The following is a 22364-nucleotide window of genomic DNA, read 5'->3' on the forward strand; positions in this document are numbered from 1 at the left end:
GGTATTACCAGTACAAAGAGGGAGGCGCTCATGCCGCTCTACAGAGCACTAGTGGGACCTCATTTGGAGTATTGTGCGCAGTACTGGAGATCATATCTCCAGAAGGATATTGATACTTTGGAGAGAGTTCAGAGAAGAACATGGATTGCAGGATAAAACTTACAAGGAAAGATTAAAAGGACCTTAACATGTATAGCTTGGAAGAAAGATAGAAAGATAGAAACTTTTAAAATATATAAAGGGAATCAACAAGGTAAAAGAGGAGAGAATATTTAAAAGAAGAAAAACTTCTACAAGAGGACATAGTTTTAAGGGGCAAAAGGTTTAAAAGTAATATCAGGAAGTATTACTTTACTGAGAGAATAGTGGAAGCATGGAATAGCCTTCCTGCAGAAGTGGTAGCTGCAAATACAGTGAAGAAGTTTAAGCATGCATGGGATAGGCATAAGGCCGTCCTTCATATAAGATGGGGCCAGGGGCTATTCATAGTATTCAGTATATTGGGCAGACTAGATGGGTCAAATGGTTCTTATCTGCCAACACATTCTATGTTTCTATGTTTCACTCCAGATCCCAATTGCATGCAGGGAACACACCATTTAAAACCAGGAGACTGGGTGGTGACAAAGAAACATACCCGTATGACCTTGGAGCCCAGCAACAGTGAACCAGCTCAGGTCCAGCTGGCTACCACCATCTCTGAAATTTCAGGTCAAGGACACTTGGATTCATGCTAGCCACTGGCAAAAGGATCCTGACCCCCAGAAGCCAAGCTGGATACACCTATGGAAAGTGTACCTGCTGGGACTGATCATACTGCCTCTTAATAATGTGTTAAATAATGACCAGGACAATAGGTTTGGGATTTTGGGAATACTGCAGGATGTACTTCAGGTATTAATCGATAGCTTACATCTTCAGTTTCTCTCATCTTGGATTACATTTTGGGGCTTTGGAACCAAAAGTTCAAAGGTCTTGCAGATCCCTGTGCGACCAGCCAGTGTGGAGCTGTGCGCTCCCAAGCTAGAATATGTTCTATCTTGGCAGATGGCACAAATGTCTTCCCGGGAGGGATGTCTTTGACCAGGACAGGAACCACTGTGATCAAGAAAGCAGGATCTAAAATGTACTGGGGCTCCTCCTGCTGGTTGGATTAATCAAATGACCGAGACAGAGCATCTGCCTTGGTATTCTTCTCGGCCGGGCGAAAGTGAAGCAAATTAAAACGGGAGAAGAGTGCCCATCTGGTTTGGCATGGGTTCTGACGCTGGGCTGTCTGCAGATACGCAAGGTTCTTGTGGTCAGTGAAGATTATCACTGGATGCAGTGCCCCCTCCAATAGTTAACGCAACTCCAAGGCTAGTTTTTATGGCCAGCAGCTCTCTATCTCCTATACATTAATTTGTCTCAGCTAGGGAAAAAGCTTTGAGAAAAATCCACAGATAAAACATCCCACACTTGGAACCTTTCTGTAGTAAAACAGCACAGGTTCCTATGGAGGAGGCGTCCACGTCTAAAATAATTGGCTGGAGACAACAGGATGATACAGAACAGGTGGAGAAGCAAAAAGGACCCCTTGTTTGGACGAAAGGAGCTTCAGCCTCAGGAGTCCAGGCTCTGGTGTTCACCCCTTTCTTAGTAAGGACAGAGATTGGGGATATAAGAGATGAAAAATTAGGAATGAACTGGCAATAAAAATGTGCAAAACCTAGAAATCGCTGTATGGCGTGAAGATGCTGTAGGCGGGGCCAGTCCATAACTGCATTCAGTTTTTCAGAATCCATCTGCAGGCCGGCATCAGAGATTATGTATTCGAGAAATGGTAAAGAAGACTTCTCAAAAATGCATTTCTCGAGTTTGGCATAAAGTCAATTCTCTCTCAACCGCTGTAATATTAAAACATACATGCCTATGGTGAGAGGTCAAATCTGGAAAATAGATCCGTAAATCGTCCAGGTACAATATCATGCAGACATAGAGCAGATCCCGGAAGATGTTGTTTACCAACTCCTGGAATGCCGTGGGAGCATTGCACAGACCAAAGGGCGTGAATGGATACTCGTAGTGACAGTCACAGGTGTTAAAAGCGGTCTTCCACTCATCACCCTTGCAAATGCAGATAAGGTTGTATGCACCACACAGGTCTAATTTTGTAAAGACCATAGCTCCCCAGATCCTGTCAAAGAGTCCAGAGATTAGCAGAAGAGGGTATCGATTCTTGACCGTGACCTTATTCAAACCTCTATAGTGATAGCTCAAAAATAGTTATCACTTAACATTCCCTGGATTTCTACGTCATGTTGGCATCATTTTGTTGATATTTTGGGGGTGATTTATGACCCGATATATACCCCACTTTTGTGGCGTATATCTGGAGCGGATTCCATTGCACGCCATTGTGTGGCAGAATCTGCGACTTCTTCCCCGCTCATGTCAAGACTAAAAAAGTGGCCGGGTAAGAGGATGGCCAGCAGGTCCGTCTCATTCATTATTTTCTAGGAATGGTTTAGGCATAGAAAATGGTCTAAATATAAGAGAGCAAGGAAGCTATCTTACATTTAAAATTGGCGCTGCCCATATTGTACCAGGTAAACATATTCCTGATAAAGTCAAGCAAACAACAAGGAACGGAAGGACCCAAAAAAGATGCAGGGTGTGTTCAAATAGGGGAAACCTGCAAAACCTCTCTTGCGCATAAAGGATAAAGGGCTGCATAAAGGATTTCTTCACAGTTTACCAGACATCCATGCAATATTCATTTTATCCTTTATGCTCCCTTTAATTTTACCACATTATTACGTTCTTATATAGTCCACACAGATTATATATTCACTTTTCACCAACTACATACTCCTGTCTGGAAAGCATGTGTCTGGTCAGACATGCCCTTTCCACCACTGAAAAGGTCCATACAGGTGTGCTGTTTCCAAGTGAGGTCACGTCTTGAGGTTTTATATTGTTTAGTGACCTCAGGATTTTTTTTATACATGCAACATGGCACCTGAAATCCATGTCTGCTGTGTGCCCATACAGCAGGAAACAAGCACATACGGTATGGAGTGTCAGGAGAATCTGGGTAACCAGTCGGTGGAGAAAGTCCTGCACTATTTTCCCACTAACTCCTAGGATGGTAGGGGGTCATTCTGTGGTTTCAACCTGGGTGTCACTCTCTTCATAAACCCAGAACTTGTGGGTGTACCCACGTATCACCGTTTATTCACATGAATCACTGTATCAAAATACTAAGCCGAACTCAGCTTCATGCCTCATTAACCATCTGAGAGGAAGTGGACAGATGGGAACCAGAAGACCAGTTATGATGGAATGAGCAGTTGAGGAGGGATTTTTTTCACAGGTATAGCTAGAGGGAGTGCGTAAAAAAATAAAAATAAATATTTAAGCTCTATTCAAACAGTGCAGTTGGACACAGTTTTTATGTGTTCTAATATCAGTTTGGGCTAAAAAATAAATAAAAAAAAACACATTAAAAATGTGCATCAAAACTGTAGTGTCAATGTAGTCCCATCTCCCTCCTTTTACTCCTAGCTGTTTATGATGATGCATCTGCATTTAACAAAATGAATATATGCATTTATATAATAGCCTTTCTACTAACCAAGTCTCTTTGGTCTTCTTGTACCAAATCCATCTTGTGAACCAAGCAAAAGACCTTTGCATCAGGGGAGTTCTGGAGAATGGCTTCCAAACAAGACTGATAATAATGCATGTCCTTCTCCAGCTCTCTACTCTCAACATCAAAGACATAGATGAGGACTTCAACATTGCGGAATATGTTGTCACGTTGACTGGTAAAATAGTTCTCCATAAATGTATCCTGACTGTTGATTTAAAGAAAAAAAAATGTTACAGAAGCAAAATGTGAAAGTATCCACATTGTGGTAACACTTATATAAATTCAGATATAATCTGACCTTCTCACCGTCAAGTCAAAATCTTGTGGCAGAAAGCCACACTGCACAAAATGCAAAAACAAAATGTACATGACATTTTTACGTTTTTCAAAAACACTATAGACAGTATATAGACAATAAACAAACCAAAAAAACACGGGTGAGCCCTTTAATTAATCATGTTTTCCAAATACTAAGATATGAAAGAAATAATATTTTTTTCAGCGCAGAAAAAAAAAAATGGAAACAAAAACAAAAATAGCATAAAAAAAAGGGAATTGTTGTAAAATAATGTCATAACTATAGTTAACCATTAGTTATGTACCCGTGTGCATGAGGCCTAACTCTTATTATAAGAGAAACAACAGCAGTTGACCATTATTTAAAAAGCATATGGAAAAAGGGATGGCGAAAGAGGAAAAAGTGCTTGAAATGATATTCAGAAGCATTTTTACAGGTCTACTTTCTTATAATACAGTACAAAACAGTGTTGTAAATACAGTTTGAAAGCACAAGAGCTTCCCGCACTGGGCAGATGACACAGTAATTTACATAATGCGAGAGTCAGCAAAAATTAAAATATTGTATCCATTCCTATATAGAGAGCGTATATGCATTTCTCCAATGTTGTTTTCTTTTCTTCTCCGAAGATAGTGTATCTCCTCAGCATCTTCTGCTTCAACCCTTTGCGAATGCGCAGCTCCGGCCGGCAGCGAGGGCACGCGGATAGTTAATAGAAGCCTTCCTATGTGACATCACACTCTGGTACGGAAGCCTGTGAGTACTGTTTCATCTGCCCAGCGCGGGAAGCTCTTGTGCTTTCAAACGGCGTTAATATTTACTGAGTCACGACAGAATACTCAGCTATTTAGCAACCCAGCAGCGGCTGCTCCATCTAGGTGGGGAAGTATAGATGTTTTCAGCAACCTATTGTGGCAGCACGCGTGAACTTTGTGAATATTAACAGTGCTGTAAATAGTATTCACCTCAGTGGTGCCTATATTGACAGATGCAAATCAGCCCCATAGTACAACTTGTCATAAAGGCCACCCTACCAACTGCTCTAATTCATAGTTGCAAGAAAAAGTTATTGAACCAAGTGGAATTATCTGGAACCTGCATTGATTACTATAGAAATCTAACACAAACTAATAACACACACAAAGCTGTACTGTTCTTTTATTGAGTACAGGGAGAAAAGGGGTTAAATGTTTCGGTATCCCGAGATTTTGGTATCTTGAGGGACCACTGTATGTGATGTTAAAAACGGTAAAACAGGAAAACAAACTGCAATATCGATTACACCCCTCAAGGGATTTTTCAAAGGTTTCAGTGAACACTGACCCAACAGGCATTTCATAGAATTTGTAAACACTTAAGAATTTCACAAGAATTTGTAAACACTTGTCAAATAATTACATTTTTAATTGGTTACAACTCAATGCTGCTTTAGACTAAAAATTTTCATTTTCACAAGAGATAACACAAAAAAATGCACCCCAACGATTTCTGTATAAATCTTTTTATTGGAAAGTAAAGTACAGTACATATTAGCATCACATGAACATTACAATGTATGTACCATAATGCATACTGACATAAATGAAATATATGACATATGCAATGTAGATATGAAGAAAACAAACGACCAAGCAAAGAGGGGGATACTTTAAATAAAATACAATAAAATAAAAATAGTGGCAAGGGTGGATGAGGTAAAACATTGTAGCCAAGGTTGATGTTTAAACCCACCCCACCTGTCTGCAGTCCATACCGTAAGTACACGAAATTACATTACTGAAGAAAAAGCAAAGTCCTTCAATGCATAACTTTGGTTCAGTCACAATATGACTAGTAGTACCATCATGTTCACACGACATATACATTGAGTGAACACTATGTATCAACAGAATGACCTTACCCAATACAAGAACATCCTGTATGAACATCTCAATCAGGGACCGGACCACATCAGAACCAACCTTACCCTTCTTATGCAAACAAAACAATAGCTGATCTTAGTGAGACCAGCTACAGAAAACACATGTGGAGCCTCATTTAAGAGTCAACACAGCAATGCAAAGTGCAAAGCTCCCTGGGAAACAGTAATATGCAAAATAACTGGAACCCCAGTTATGGGTCTTTAACACAGTGAAAGCCAGATATCCCTCAAAGGAAGGAAAAGCGAGCAAAGAGGTGTCCTCATTACAGAGATCACCAAATCCACTATATTAAGTGGCCCCTGTGTCAAGATCCTGCTCTTTTACAAGCTTTAAGGATGTGACGGGGAAGACCTAAGCCAGTTATCCATCCACAGACAACTGTTTTGGGGTGTTGCCCCTCATCAGTGTGGAGTAGGATTCTGGCTAACCAGGAGCAATGCCTTGGAGACTACTCAAACAAAACAATAGCTGACCTTAGGGAGACCAGCTACAGAAAACACTGTGGAGCCTCATTTAAAAGTCTCAACACAGCAATCCAAACTGCAAAACTCCCTGGGAAACAGTAATATGCTAAATAACTGTGGAGCCCCAGTTATGGGTCTTCAATACAGTGAAAGCCAGATATCCCTCAAAGAAAGGAAAACCGAGCCAAGGGGTGTCCCCATTACACCCCTTTGCACTATTTAAAGAAGTGATAACACTTTCTGGGACTGAAATATTAAGGGCTTCTGATTTGCTTTAGTTAATGTTAAAGTTAGGAATCTTCCCAAAAGCCTCAAATAAAGTAAAAGGTATGGGGAAAAGCCTGAGAGGGGTTAGTAATCAGTAGCAATAAGTAGCTGCTATATCATGCACCTGATCACCAACCCTCAGGCCCTCAATACCTGGGTGATTCGTAATGGCCCGTAAAAGGGTCTCTATTACCAAGATGAAAAGCGAGGGGGTTAGAGGGTATCCCTGCCTAGTACCATTATGAATATCTAGTGAACCAGACAGAATACCATTCACTCTAACTCTGGCGCTGGGACTATAGATAGATAGATAGATAGATAGATAGATAGAGAGAGAGAGAGAGAGAGAGAAGAACTAATCTAAGACACTCTGCATAAAAGGACCAATTAATTTGGTCCAAAGACTTCTCAGCATCAGTGCCTAGATGACTAGAGGAACTCCTCTATCTCTAGCATAGTGAATAGCATGTATCACTCTGTATGAGTTGTGGTTCCCTTCTCTCCCTGGCACAAAGCCAGCTTGTTACGAGTGAACCAACTTGCAAAGAAAGGGGGTTAATCTTTTGGCTAGCTTCAATAGTGAAATGGGGCGATAGCTTTCACACTGTTCCAGATCTTTACCCTCCTTAGGGCAAGATGGTTATAATAGCCTCTAGTGTTTGTTTGGGTAAGGGTGTGCCTTGGAACAGTGCCATACAAAAGGTGTGGAATCAGAATCGGCATAAACTTTTTATAGTAGTAGGCTGGAAGGCCATCAGGCCCAAGGCTCTTGCCCACTGGGACTTAATGAGACCTATAATTTCTTCTGAGGTAATCGGAATCAGCAATGTGTTGCAGTCTGCAATGGGTAACCTAGGCAGTTTAATAGATTGCAGAAAGGACACTCTCTTAAAGCTTCTCGTGCCTCTCCCTGATTGTCACCATCTAAGCTACCGTATATATGTTGTATAAAGTCTCTAAAGGCTCTTGCAATATCCTTAGCAATGGATGGAGACCCTAACAGCACCCCACCGAGATGAAGTTAACATATGTAATTTTCCTTATCTTTTTAACCACTTCAGGAGCTTGGGATTTTCCATTTTTGCGTTTTCGTTTTTCACTCCCTGCCTTCCCACAGTCCTAACTTTTTTACTTTTCCATTCACATAGCCTTGTGAGGGTTTATTTTTTGCGGGACACGTTGTACTTTCTAATGGCACCATTTACGGTTGCATACCATGTAGTAGGAAGCGGGGAACAAATTCCAAATGGGGTAGAATTGGGGGGGGGAATGATGATAAAAGGTTTTTATTTTTTTACACTGTACACTATCCGGTAAAATTGACCTGTTACCTTCTTTATCCAGGTCAGTACGGTTACAACGATACCACACTTGTATAATTTTTCTGTTTTAATACAGATTATTTTTTTTTAAACCTTTGAGGAAAAAAATAAATAAATGTTTTTATAACCATATTCTGACTACTATAACTTTTTTGTAGTTATGTGTACGGGGCCCTGTGAGGGCTAATTTTTTGGCGGAACGATCTCCTCTTTTCAGTGATACCAATTTGAAGGGTGTGCGACTTTTTGATCCCTTTTCATAAAAAAAACATTATTGGGTAGTTGAAGTGAAAAAATGGCAAATTGGCCGTTTTTATTTTTTTACGTGTTACGCCATTTGCCGTATGCCATTATTATTGTTATACTTTAATTGTATTGGCATTTTCGCACAAGGCGATGCCCATGATGTTTATTTTATTTTTTGTTAAGTATTTTTATATTTAAAAGGATAGGGGAGTGATTTGAACTTTTTATTTTACTTTTTAAAGTTAACGTTCAAGTCACCTTGCCCATTGTGTTCATTGATGGCTAAAAAAGCCATCATTGAACACTTCATTTGGAATATAATACAATACAATGCTGCCACCTAGTGGCCTGGATTGGTATATTCCTGAAATAGGCACCGAAGCCTGCTTGAGGCTTTGGGCTATTTCAGCAATGTAACAGGTTCCCCGATCTCAGTCAGTTAACGCTGTTACCGGACTGCTCAGATGCTTTGGTCACATTTGACACATCTGAAGGGGAAAATACACGTGCCATGAGAAAACCAACATGTGCCGCGGGTCTTCTGCTATTTAAAATAACAGAAACCCGGTGGCTTTGGCGCCCGCGGCACGTGCGAGTGGGCGCCATGTTTAGGGTACGAGCTTCCGGCGTACATATACGGCGGAGGTCCTTAAGGGGCTTGACAAGACATCATACGATTGCCTTTATCACTATGTACATATCATCTAAACTTGGCATACTGATATGATTTGGCATGTTGAATATTAAGATGGTCCTTGCGCTGTTGACGTAATTTAACTAGATGCTCATGTACCAATCTAACCTTCGATTGCTTATGAAGTCTTCCCATGGCAGCTAGTTGGTGAATGGGTGTGTTTCTGCATCTCTTTCTTAACCCTACTGCCCAAAGCTATAAATTCTCCCCACACAACCGCTTTATGAGCCTCCCAGATTATAGTAGATGACAGGTCAGGAGAATCATTTACTTTAAAGCCATTCAGAATAAATTGTCCCTTTTCTTTAAAGTCTGACTCTTTATCCATCCATATCATTCAACCGCCAGGTCCAATGCCTCTCCGGTAGATTGTTAAAAATAAGTAAAACTGATACTTCAGAGTGATCAGAGATTGTAATGGGGCCAATTTCTGTCCCCTGTACCATATCTAAATGATGGTCTGAAACAAAAACCATAATCAATACGATGGAAGTTGTGTACGGCTGAAAAATAAGAATAGTTTTTTGAGGATGAGTTCAGCAGTCTCCATGTGTCTATTTAACGAGATGGCCTTATGAAGACGACCTAAAGACCTTTGCGAGTGCACTGAATGCCCGGTGGAAGAGTCTAGTACTGGGTGCAGATCTACATTAAAGTCGTCGCCCAGAATTTGTATCCCTTCAGCAAAGACGTTAAAATTTCTGCAGAGTATTAATCAGCCATGGGACTTGCTTTTTTTTTTTTTTTGGTACATGTAGGTTCGCTAAGGATATTTTCACTGTGGCCACCACCCCTTTAACTACAATAAAACGTTCTTCCAGGTCAATACAGGATTCTTGGTGTATAAATGAGACAGTCTTTCCCAATAGCAATGCTAACAACTCTAGAGGCACTGTTGTAGGTGCTATGAAACCAAGTATGAAAAAAGGAGCGTGGCATCTTAGGAATACAGTCTGTTCTGAAAAGAGTTTCCTGAAGGAAACAAATGCCCGTTTAGCCCTCCTCAACATGGATATCACCTGAGAAAGTGGTATGAACACCCCGCAAAAACTAACATTAAAAGATGTTACCCTAACACTAGCGTATGATGACACGTGCACTGTTTCCCACAGAAACCCTCACCCCCACCCTCAGCCATAAAATAAAAGCAATCAAAACAATAACGAATAAAAAGGTAAAATAAAAGCCTCCCTGGAAAGATAGAAGCTGAAAGGGGAAGGTAAAAGGAATTTCGACTACACCCCTCAAGGTATTATTTAAAGTGTATTGAGCATTTTGACCACACAGGTGTTTTACAAAAAGTAATGCACTGCAGGTGGTGCAAAGTGAAAACTGCAATTTTTCTGCAACTCTGCCATTTCAATGCCCAATATGTTGTGCCCATTGTGTGAATAATAAGCCCTCTTTTATACACAGGGCATGTGATACCCACAAAGTACAGGGGCTGTGTCTGCGCATTCAGGCAGCCTAGGGCACTGTGAGCAGTGTATGCAAACGGCAAGTAAATGTCCACATTTATGGCATTTCCATACCCAGTAGCAGCCACTGGACAATTTAAGGGATGAGGTGTGTCTCAGATGGCATCAGCTGGGAATGACATATTGGTCAATGAAATGCCATATCTGTGGAAATCTCAGGGGCACTGCAATTGTGATGTAGTACCCGAAAAGGATTCTAGCAGAATCTGCCCTCCAAAGCCAAATTATGCTTCTTCCCTTCAGAGCCCTGCTGTGTACCTTCATGTTTATGGCATTTCCATATCTAGTAGAAACTTTCTAACAATTAAAGGGGCATGGTGTGTCTTAGATGGCACCTGCTGGGCACTGAAATGCCATAGCTATGGAAAAATTTCGGTCCTATGCACATTTTTATGCAAAATACCTATTATGTCAAAATGCTAACTGCACCACTTAATACTTTGTGGGGTGGAGTTTCCAAAATGGGGTCACTTCTTGGGGGTTCCATTTATAATTTCACCCCAGAGCCTCTACAGTTGTCAACACAAGGGTCATTCCATGTCAAGTGGACCAACCTAAAAATCCAACCCTCTCCAAATTGAATAAAATTTTGCACAGATGTTCCCTAGGGTCCTAAATGAAATCCTACATTTTTCATCTGGGCCTCTGTTGGTTCCAGAGTTTCAGGCAGCTGATGATGGACCAGCTGTAATGTGCTGCTTGCTGCGTAACCCAAAGTGGCAACTTTGTCAAGGCACAGTATCTTAAGTAGTTAAGCTAGGAGGCTGACATTTTGCAGGTTAGTAAAACTACTTAGGCTCAGTCTTAGTCCTGCAAAGTTTGGCTGACTTAAGAAGGCTTGACTAAATTTTTACATGCCATCAAAATAGGCCAAAAACGTACAAATGACTGTTAAGGGCCTAATTTGACTGCCCACTGCTCCTGACATGCATGTCCGATTAGGCTGTAATTTTGCCAGGAGTTATGGCCCATGCAATATATCTTAAGGTCACATACACAAGCTTTCCAACCAATCTGAAGACAAGATGACATTTCATATTTTTGCTACTATTGGTGTGGATATCTCAAATGTGTAATTTTTTTTTAATTTGTATTATTCTCATCTAAAAGAGTATGTTTTTTTGCCACAAAAGTCACCCTGTTTTATCTTTGACCTGGCCTTATTAGCTCATCATTTCACTAATTATGCGACTTCTGAAGGTAATTGGTTGCACCAGAGCTTTCTATGGGCTTCCTAACAGAAGGGGTGAATACATACACACGTGCCAATTTTCAGTTTTCTATTTCTAAACAATAGTTTTATTTATATATTTTTCTCATTTCACTTCACCAAATTAGACTATTGTGTTCTGATCCATCACATAAAATTCAGATTAACAAAAACATTAAACTTAAGGCTGTAATGTAACAAAATACAAAGAAAGTCAAGGGGGTGAATACTTTTGCAAATCACTGTATATATATAAATATTTAAACTTCAAATAACAATGAATTCATGGACAAAACAATTCTTTAAAAAAAGAAGAAAAAAGAAGAAGTTGGGAAGGTGCCGTTGTGGAGGCTAAAGGAAAATCCAATTTCCAGTAAGAAATGTTCATCTTTTCCCCATGCCTCCACAACAGCACTCAGCAGGGGAGAACCGACTAGAAAGGGGCCAGAGCAGAAAGAAAGTCCCAATTTTCAAGAACATCCAACTGAAAGAAAACTGATTGAGAGGACCAAGTTGCTGCCTTACAAATTTCCTGTAATGAAACAGAAAAAGACTCGGCCCAGGATGTTGACATTGAACAGGCTTTTAAACCTTCTGGTGGAGCCATGTTTTTGGTCTGGTAACATAAAACAATAGTTGATTTTATCCATCTGGCAATTGATGTTTTTGTAGCCGCTTGTCCTCTATTCGAGCAAAATAATTGAATGAAGAGACGATAAGACTTTTGAAATTCCTTTCTGGCTTCAAGGTAGGTAAGAATGCATCTGCAGACATCTAAATTGTGGAAACCGACTTCTTCCTTAGATCCCTTTTGGGAGCAAAAGGAAGGGAGTGACACGGCTTGCCAGCAATGGAACTTTGAAAAAAAGGCAGAATGTTGGAGAAGGATTCTGTCGTATTTTTTAATCATTAGGTATGGGACCTTGCCAGAAAAGGCCTGAATCTCTCCTACTCTATTTGCGTTAGTTATGGCTACTAAAAAAGCAGTTTTAAACATTAATAATTTTATTGGAATCTGGGTGACTGTCTCAAAGGGAGACCATTAATGTAGATAGGACCAGGTTTAAATTACAAGAAGAAACAGAGAATCTAACCATGGGCTTAAGTCTACTAGTTCCCTAAATGAACCTTTTAGCTAATTCTAAATCAGCTAACTTGGACTCCAGAAAGACACTTAAGGCTGAAATGTACCCCTTAATAGTACTTAGTTTTAGACCCCTGCTTGTAGGAATTCTAGAATGACTGTTGTATCAATAGGCATAGAAGGATCCCACCTATCTTTAGCAAAATCTAAAAAGATGAACTTTAGAAGTCACCAGCTTATGACTAAACATAATAGTAGATATTACCAGTTCAGACAAACCCTTGCTTCTTAGGATAGCCCATTCAGTCTCCAGGCCAGGGGGTGGCCAACCCACGGCTCGCGAGCCGCATGCGGCTCCTTGCTCCTTCATTTGCGGCTCACAGGGGAGGGGTCTGGCCAGCTCTTACTAACTAGGCTGCTCTTCTGCCTAGTATCTCTTTTTTTTTTAAGAGAACATGGAGTGTGCCGCGCGCCATGTTCTCTCCAGCCAGACAGTGGAGAAGGAGGGAGTACCTCCCTCCTATGTGGCAGCCGCTGAGCTTAATGAAAAGAGCAGGCTCTGAAGCTGCCCGCACCACTGCCACCAATTAATGGGCTTCTAATTAAAGCAGGAGGAGGGAATAAATTGCTGCGCTGTCTGAGCTAGTGAGCTCGGCGAACAGCAGCAACCTCCTCCTCCTGAGTGTCTTGTCCCCAGCCCCGAAGTCACTGAGCAGCCAGCATAGCAGGTACCCCACCCCCACACAGTGCAAGAGTAGCCTGCTTCAAAATAGAGGCAGGCAAAAAACATATGCATCAGGCAGCCAGTAAGATTGGGGTTAAGGTGACTCATTAACCCCAATCTTGCCACTGCCATGTTTTAAACATGATGAGGGTAATTTATTTTTAATGTCAGGCTGGGCACATGCCGAGCAAAAACGCTTCCATTACTGATAATACAATCGTCTGCATCCTTTTGAACGGATCCTGTTGTATTATCTTTAACATAATTTTTAACATAGCAAGGACGGATCCGTTATTTTATTGTGGCATATTGTCTTGCATCGGGGGATCTGTCTTGCTCCGCATCCCAGGACGGGAAGAAAACCGCAGCATGCTGCGCTTTTCTCTCCGGTCTTGGAAACCTACTGAATGGTACGGAATGTATTTTGGAACATTCCGTTCGGTTCAGTTTTGTCCCCATTGACAATGAATGGGGGCAAAACTGAAGCGTTTTTCCGGTATTGAGCCACTATGACGGTACTCAATACCGAAAAACTTTAACGCTAGCGTGAAAGTACCCTTAAAGAATTGCCTCGAGTAGCAACGATTGAATACAAGCCAGAGTTGAAACACATTGTGAAAAACAAAGATTGCCAGAAGTCTCACTAAAGTAGTCTAGATTACAGGTAGGAAAGGTGGTTTAAATACACTTTTAAAATGTTTGAAAACTCAGTTGCAGTAATACTGTTGTGTGCACGGATATTTGTGTAAATGTATAGCTTGTGGCTCCTCGTTGTTTTTTTTCTGGCTCTTTGTCTGTGTAAGGTTGGCCACCCCTGCTCCAGGCCGTCAGACAGAGCTCTGTGCTGTTCGGATGGCAGATCGTTGTAGGAGATCGGGAACTGATAGAAGTGTTCAGAATTTCCATGCCAACAGTCTTAGGAGTAGCAGAAAGCATGAGGATCACCTGAGTTCCTTCTTCCATGGTCCTTATTAAGAATCAGAGAAAATGGAGGAAAAGCTAACAGAATCCCCTCCAGCCAAGATCGAGAAAAGACATCCACGAACAGTGGTTGGTCTCTGTAGGATAGGGAACAAAACACTTCGATCTGATTGTTTACCTGTCTGATAAAAGGTCTCACACAGGGTAGATTTAGATGCTTTAAGATTTTGTGATTCAGGCACCATCTCCTTCTCCTGGGGCTCCTGCTCAGGAAGTCTGCAATCTGGTTTTCTTCTCCCTTTAGGAGAACTGCTGAAAACTGAGGCAAGATTATTTTTTTTGCCCAAGAGAATATGTTCGCTAACACCTTTTCTAAGTACGACTCCTTGTACCCCTTGCTTGTTTAAATATGTCAGTCATGATATTGTCTGAGAACACTTTCTTGGATTTCTGAGAGGAGGGCCCTGAAGGCCTCCCCCAAACTGCTAAAAGTTCTTACATTTGATGACGCTTGGACTGTAGAGGAATCCACTGCACACCTTAGGGCCCTTTCACACGAGCGAGTTTTCTCCACAGGTGCAATGAGTGACGTGAATGCATAGCACCCGCACTGAATCCGGACCCATTCATTTCAATGGGTCTGTGTACATGAGCGTTGTTTTTCACGCATCAGTTCTGCGTTGCGTGAAAATCGCAGTAGTTTCTCTATTTTGCGTTTTTGACACAGCTCTGGCTCCATAGAAGTCAATGGGGCTGCGTGAAAAACGCATTGCATCCGCAAGCAAGTGCGATGCATTATTTACTGATGGTTGCTAAGAGATGTTGTTTGTAAACCTTCAGTTTATCGAGCGCGTGAAAAACGCATCAAAACGCATTGCACCCGAGCAGAAAAAAAACTGAACAACTGAATGCAATCGCAGACAAAACGGACTGAACTTGCTTTATTGCACCTTTCTGTTAGAAAAGCAACACTTCATCCTGAAGTGTCTGTTGATATCTGACATTTAGTCGTTTGCTTAGGCTACTTTCACAGTAGCGTTCGAACGGATCCGCTCATATTAATGCAGACGGTGGCTCCGTTCAGAACGGATCCGTCTGCATTATAACTTAGAAAAATTTCTAAGTGTGAAAGTAGCCTGAGCGGATCCGTTCAGACTTTACATTGAAAGTCAATGGGGGACGGATCCGCTTGAAGATTGAGCCATATGGTGTCATCTTCAAGCGGATCCGTCCCTATTGACTTCCATTATAAGTTGGAACGGATCCGCTCGCCTCCGCACGGCCAGGCGGACACCCGAACGCTGCGCGCTGGCAGACGGATGCATTCTCAGTGGATCCGCCTCCACTGAGAATGCATTAGGGCCAGACGGAAAATCCAGGACTAAGGTCGAATGCACACGGCCGTGGTACCCCGGCCTGGCATTCTGCTGATAGCAGGAACGCACGGCGTCATTAGTTGCTTGCTATGACACCGCGCGCTTCATGCCGCCGCTGCACTACAGTAATACACTCGTATGATCTATACGAGTGTATTACTATAGTGCAGTGGCGGCATGAAGCGCACGGGGTCATAGCAACCAATGACGCCGTGCGTTCCTGTTATCAGCAGGATGCCAGGCCAGGATACCACGGACCGCTCATGTCCATGTTCCACTGCTGTGTGCATTCGGCCTAATTTGAAATTTTTTGCCAGGCCTGAAAATATTCTTTTAATCTTCCCCAACCCAACTTCTGGCATAATTGTCTTTTCCGTTGTAGTTAGGAAGAATTTCCTGGGATGAGGAAACCCTTACCGCTTCCTCTAGATCAGGGGTGGGGAATCTCCAGCCTGGGAGCCGTATGCGGCTCATGGGATCATTTCATGTGGCCCCTGGCCAGAACATATTGGAAAAAATGCTAATGACTGCTTCCATTATGGAAGCAGTCATTAGCATGTGTGAGGCACAGGAAGGTGAGAACTGCACTGTCTGTCCTTACCTTCCCTGGCCTTCTTCCAGCCATGCAGTGTCAGGACATAGTGCATGTAGACGCACACTATGACCTGACGCTGTGTGCTGTCAGGTCACAGTACCGCGTGTCAGAAAGAAGACCATAGAGGGTAAGTGAATCTGCCAAGAGTGCGCAGCGCCGTCCGTAGCTGGAGAGGTAAGTTTATTTATTTTAAATGCCTGATCTGAGGCTAATGGAGGGTGGAGAGGGTCTGATATGAGGCTGAGGGGTCTGATGAAGGTCTAATCTGAGGCTAGGGGTTTTGATGCGGCTCTGATCTGAGGATGAGGGTCTGGTCTGAGGCTTGGGGTCTGATGGGAGTCTGATCTGAGGCTTATGTAGACTGGGTGGCCTGATCTGAGGCTGAGAAAGGGACAAAGGCAGGGACAGTTGCAAAGAAAGAGGCAGGGAAAGTGGCAGGGAGAGTGAAAGCTGGGTGAACTAATGTTTCTAACAAGATTAAAACTGATTTATCAAAGGATTACCCTTTCCAATGGGCTGATTCCCATATACACTATTTAGGTGTAAATATTCACAAAGACCCCAATATGCTTTATCAAGTAAACTACTAATATACCTGCCGGACTCGTACTTATCAGTCCACAAGCTTTTCTCAGACTTTATTTGGAAACATACCAGACCATTAGCATACAACACACTGGTACTGCCCAAGAGTAAAGGAGGTTTTGGTCTACCAGATATCAAGACATACTACAAGGCAATACAATTGAGACTTCACTCAGAACTTATAAACCCTCATAAGGCTCATTTAGGTTTTCAAATTGCCAACTGTATTCGCTCTCCTAGTGATTTCGCCAATTTATAGCAGGTCTCTTCCCTGGCTAGGCCCGGCCTCGTGATCCCCCTACCATATGAAGGAGTCCTTACTACTTGGTCAACTTTGGCATCCTACATGGGCAGCCCTCACCATTTATGCCTATACACCTCCTACCTTATTTTTCCAAAAGGAGTATGTGGATGATCTAGTCATATGGCCTACTTTTGGGGATCGGGCGGTGGGAGATCTCCTAAAGGGGAATTCTATACCCACCATGCGGATCCTCCAGACATCGTTTCAGATCTCAAAATGGACCCCCACCCATTACTCGCATATATGTCCATTTTACAAGCAATATTTAGCCATTGCTCAAAGAAATTATGTACCCTCTTGTTATGATGCCATTTACAACAAGGTCCTTGAGCTGAAGGCCCCTGGAAAACCCTACTTTATTCAACAATGGGAGAAAGAATTAGAGAACACTTTCTAATGATGATGCCTCTAAAATCATGAGGCATTTTCATGGCTTTTCACTTTACATAAGTATTCAAGAAAATCCAGAATTAGACTTACCGGTAATTCTGTCTCCATGAAAATCACCATGACGGCCACACAGGAGAATTATAAAATTATACATTTAGGGGGGAAAGGCAACCGCCTGAAGGACTTTGCGTCCATATGAAAGGTCGGAGGACCTCGACAAATCTAAGCAGTAATGTTTAACAAAAGTGTGTATGCTTGACCAGGTGGCTGCCCTGCATATGTCATCTAGGGAAGCCCCTGCTTTTTCTGCAAAAGTGGTGGAAACTGCTCTAGTGGAGTGAGCTCGAACATTTGCGGGTGGATCCAGGTTCTGAAGTTTGTAGCAGAGAGAGATGGTATCTTTAATCCATCCGGCAATAGTGGACTAAAGTCTTTTGTGACTTCCAGATATTTTAGTATGGTACGTTTGACATCGAGTATGGAAGTCGCTCTCCTTCTGATTTTTTGGGTTTGTTGCAAAAGGAGGGGAGTATGATTTCATGGCTTCTGTGATAGTTGGAAACTCCCTTGGGCAAGAACCCCGGATCCAGTTTCAAAACGATTTTCGCGTCGGAGATAGTCAGATATGGTTCCCTTATGGAGAGTGCTTGTGTCTTTCCCAATCTCCTGGCCGAGGTGATGGCGATGAGAAAGGCGGTTTTGAAGGAGAGTAATTTTGTTGTGCAGTCTTCCAGAGGTTCAAAAGGAGAATGCATAAGTCTGTTTAGGACTAGGTTTAAGTCGATGGTAGGAGTACGAGATCTTAGGGAGGGCCTTAACCTGGTTGCAGCTCTAATAAACCGCTTAACCCACCTATGATCAGCGAGACTGGTGTCAAAGAAAGTACTAAGTGCAGAGATTTGCACTTTCAATGTAGAGGGTGTAAGTCCCAGCTCTAGACCGTTCTGTAAGAAGTCAAGGATCTTCTGGATGTTAGGTTTGGTTCTCTCCCCAGACCATGAGCAGAACTTCTTCCATATCTTTAGGTATATTGCGGATGTTACTTTCTTCCGACAGCATTTCATTGTGGAAATGACTTTGTCAGAGAGACCTTGGTGTTTTAGTATGGCAACCTCAGGATCCAGGCTGTGAGCTTAAGGAACTGTGGATGAGGATAAAGAATAAGACCTTGATGAAGAAAGTCCTGGATGGGCGGTAACTTCCAGGGTTCCTCTATTGCTAGTTTCTGAAGTAGGGGTAACCAGCTCCTCTTTGGCCAAAAGGGCGTGATCAGTATAACCATCGTCCTCTCTTCCATGATTTTCTGAATTACTCTCGGAATCAGGGGGAGATGGGGAAAGGCGTATGCCAAACCCCAATTCCATATTAGTGAGAGAGCATTGATTCTCCAGGGGTGGTCTCTCGGGTTTAGTGAACAGAATGTTCTTAGTTTTGTATTTTTTCTTGGAGGTGAACAGGTCTATCATGGGTAGGCCCCATCTTCTGGTTATTGTCTCATACACCTCCTGTTTCAATGACCACTCTGACTGGTCTATTTTCTGTCTGCTGAGGAAGTCTGCTTCCCGATTCAGAGAGCCCTTCAAGGGGACTGCGGAGATAGATTTCACTTCTTTCTCTGCCCAGGAGAATATTTCTTCCGCAATGCTCTGGAGTCTTTTTGAACGTGTACCTCCCTGGTGCCTGAGGTATGAAACAGTCATCATGTTGTCCGATAGGCTCTTCACGTGGCGGTTCGTTAGAATCCCCCTGGCTGTGTTCAGGGTATTCCAGACAGCGTACAGTTCTCTGAAATTTGATGATTGATTGGATGTTTCCTTTCCCCAGGAGCCCTGGTAGTATCTGTCTTTGACCTTTGCCCCCCCAGCCTGATTTGCTGACATCTGTGAGAACCATAATTGATGAGGATTTGCTCCATGGGACTCCCCTGGACAAGTTTCTTTCCACTACCCACCAGGTTAGGGATATCTTCACAGAGCTGGGATCTGCAATCTGAGGTCTAAAGAGCCTAGTTTTCTGTTCCACTGATTCAGAAGCCAGTTTTGCATGACACGATAGTGAACCTGAGCCAATTCTACTGAGGGTTTTATCATTTTGTAGGTTTTATCTCCTGACCAGGACTGTCACGGAGGGTGTACAAAAAACTAGAAGACACAAAATGAAGATCCGACTGACTGGATCCAAAACTAAGGAACAAAAGGGAGAGCCCTGCAACAGACCTGGCTCTCTCCCTAACTGCTCAGCCTATGCAAAAATCTCAATGGTAGATGATCGCATATCCTCGTTCCTCGACTGTATAACACCTGAACACCTTATAATAGTGAGAGGACACGACCACCGGCTCCCTACACTTGATACGGAAGGAGTCAGGGTCACCTGGGATCCAGCAAACAGGAAAACACAAATGAATGAACAAAACTTATCTGTAGAAGACTCAGAAGTAGCATCCATAAACCGCAAAGTGATGCAGTATGGGAAGGGATTTAAAGGGATGCAATCAGTGCAACTACATGACAGCTGAGAGAGGCTTACGAGATGAGAAAACGAAAGCAAAACAAAAAGGAACCTCAAGGAGGAGGTTCTGAATAACTTCTGTCAGAGCTCCTTAGATGTCTGGTGGTGACAAGGACTTCATCCATTGGGCTCTACGAGCAGCATTAGATAAGCTCACGTCCCTGGCGCTGAATCTAATAGATTCAGCCGAGGCGTCAGCCAAGAAACCTGTAGCAGATTTTAACAACGGTAGGGACTGAAGGATTTCCTCCGTAGAGGTTTTGTTCTTTGTTCTCCAGTTCGTTCAGCCATAAGAACATGGATCTGGTTACAGACGTGGCTGCTATATTAGTTTTAAGTCCGTACATGGATGCCTCCCACGATTTTTTTTTTAGAAGAGCATCCGCTTTACGTTCCATGGCATCCCTAAGCTGGGCCGTGTCTTCGAATGGCAAAGCTGTCTTTTTATTTACTTTGGCCACCTGAATGTCGACCTTTGGAATTGTGTCAAATAGTTTTGACTGAGATGGGTCAAATACTAGGCGATTTTTGAATTCTTTATATATTCCTAATCATTTCTTTGGTTCAGACCATTCTTCCAATACCATGTCTCTGATGTTCTAATTTATGGGGAATACTCCTGCCCTTTTTACTCTCAGCCCCCCGAACATTTCACCCTGGATTGAATGAGACCTGGGGGCCTCCTCAATCCCCATGGTGGCACGGACCGCTTTTAGCAGGTCATTCATCTCATCCGCAGACAAATAAAATTTCCTATCATCAACCCCCCCCCCCCCCGACGATTTCCCCTTCGGAAAGGGAGACATCCCCTTCCAATATTTTGGAGGAGGAAGCCTCATCCTCCATGTAATCCGAATCGGAATAATAAGGGGCTTTTACTCTTAGGCGTTTAGGGGGGTTGAGGTTGGGGAAGGTCAGATACCCCGGACCTGGCGGCTCTCAGCTCCGCCGGTACCACTGAACGAATGCTTTCCGTAAGTGAAGGCTGTTCCTGGCGGATTCCTTCCGAAATGCAGTCTTTGCATAATTTTAGAGCATATCCCTCAGGTAATTTTTTTTAGCAGGTTAAGCAAAGGGGAGGCTTTTTTTTAATCTTTTTCTGTGCCTCTTTTACCTGGGGATATGAATAAAAAAATAAATAAAAAAAAATAGATAAATGGAGGAGAGCCGTCAGGGAATGACATCAAGAATGTAGTAGGTTAACAAAATGGGGGCCCCACCATGGGAACTTACGGAAGGCAGAATGGGGGCATCAAGTTCCTTAGAACCCTGTAGCTCATACCTCAAATCAGCATCTGCCATGGCTTGCCCACTTTTTATCCTCTGCTTTCCGTTCCCGAGAGCTTCCGGGCTGGGTCACATGACCGGAACCCGGAAGTGACGTCAATTCTCATCGACGTCGGCGAACTATGCGGCCCAGGAGCAGGCTCCAGATAAACCGGGACGAGTCCTCCCGATATCCCCAGCCCTGCATAGGCACCGAGCCGCCGGCGGACTGGGGAGCTCCCGTCTGGAGCTAAGGTAACACCAGAAGACCATCCTCGGAACCTCCTTGAGATGAGAAAAAACAAAAATAGGATAATTTCCTCTTCATCTCCCTGGCGCGCAGATAGACTCTTCTCCGCCCCTGGCCTCAGTAGGGACAGCAACACTGAGGAGTGGTGGCGGGAGGGGGGCAATTTAACCTCTTCTCTGTTCCTGCCCCTACAGAGGTCATGGGTCAATCTCCTGTATGGCCGTCATGGTGATTTTGTGGAAACAGAATTACCGGTAAGTCTAATTCTGGATTTTCTTGAATACGTATGGAACTTGAAAAGCCATGAAAATGCCTCATGATTTTAGAGGCATCATCATTAGAAAGTGTTATCTCTAATTCTTTCTCCCATTGTTTAATAAAGTAGGGTTTTCAAGGGGCTTTCAGCTCAAGGACCTTGTTGTAAATGAGAGAAACTAGTCTTCTCCGGTGTCTGGGGGACTCTATTATGGCATCATAACAGGAGGGTACATAATTTCTTTGAGCAATGGCCGTCATGGTGATGAAATGGAAATTCCCATAAGCTGATCACAGAATGGTACCATACCCCAGATATACTTCATAAACTGAATCCCTCTCTCCCAACCGAATGCTGGCGGTGTCATAATGCTCAAGGTTCAGCCTAGGGATCAACCTATTATCGGCCGATATTCAGGATTTTAAACGTTATCTGTTATCTGACAGCGCTCTCCGCGTTCCGGATGGCGCTGCTGACAGCGCTCTCCGCGTTCCGGATGGCGCTGCTGACAGCGCTCTCCGCGTTCCGGATGGCGCTGCTGACAGCGCTCTCCGCGTTCCGGATGGC

General features: G+C 43.0%; 1 protein-coding gene across 1 annotated transcript in view; it reads right to left on the bottom strand.

The window, feature by feature from the left end:
• LOC122946847 (ras-related GTP-binding protein A) overlaps positions 1-22364 on the bottom strand; it is a 78955-nt gene that overhangs the window by 48731 nt on the left and 7860 nt on the right. Inside the window, exon 5 of the mRNA XM_044306706.1 lies at positions 3617-3839. Coding sequence (XP_044162641.1) covers positions 3617-3839 — 223 coding nt within the window. The remainder of the gene's footprint in view (positions 1-3616; positions 3840-22364) is intronic.

Source organism: Bufo gargarizans, chromosome 9 (assembly GCF_014858855.1).
Source record: "Bufo gargarizans isolate SCDJY-AF-19 chromosome 9, ASM1485885v1, whole genome shotgun sequence".
Taxonomy (NCBI): Eukaryota; Metazoa; Chordata; class Amphibia; order Anura; family Bufonidae; genus Bufo; species Bufo gargarizans.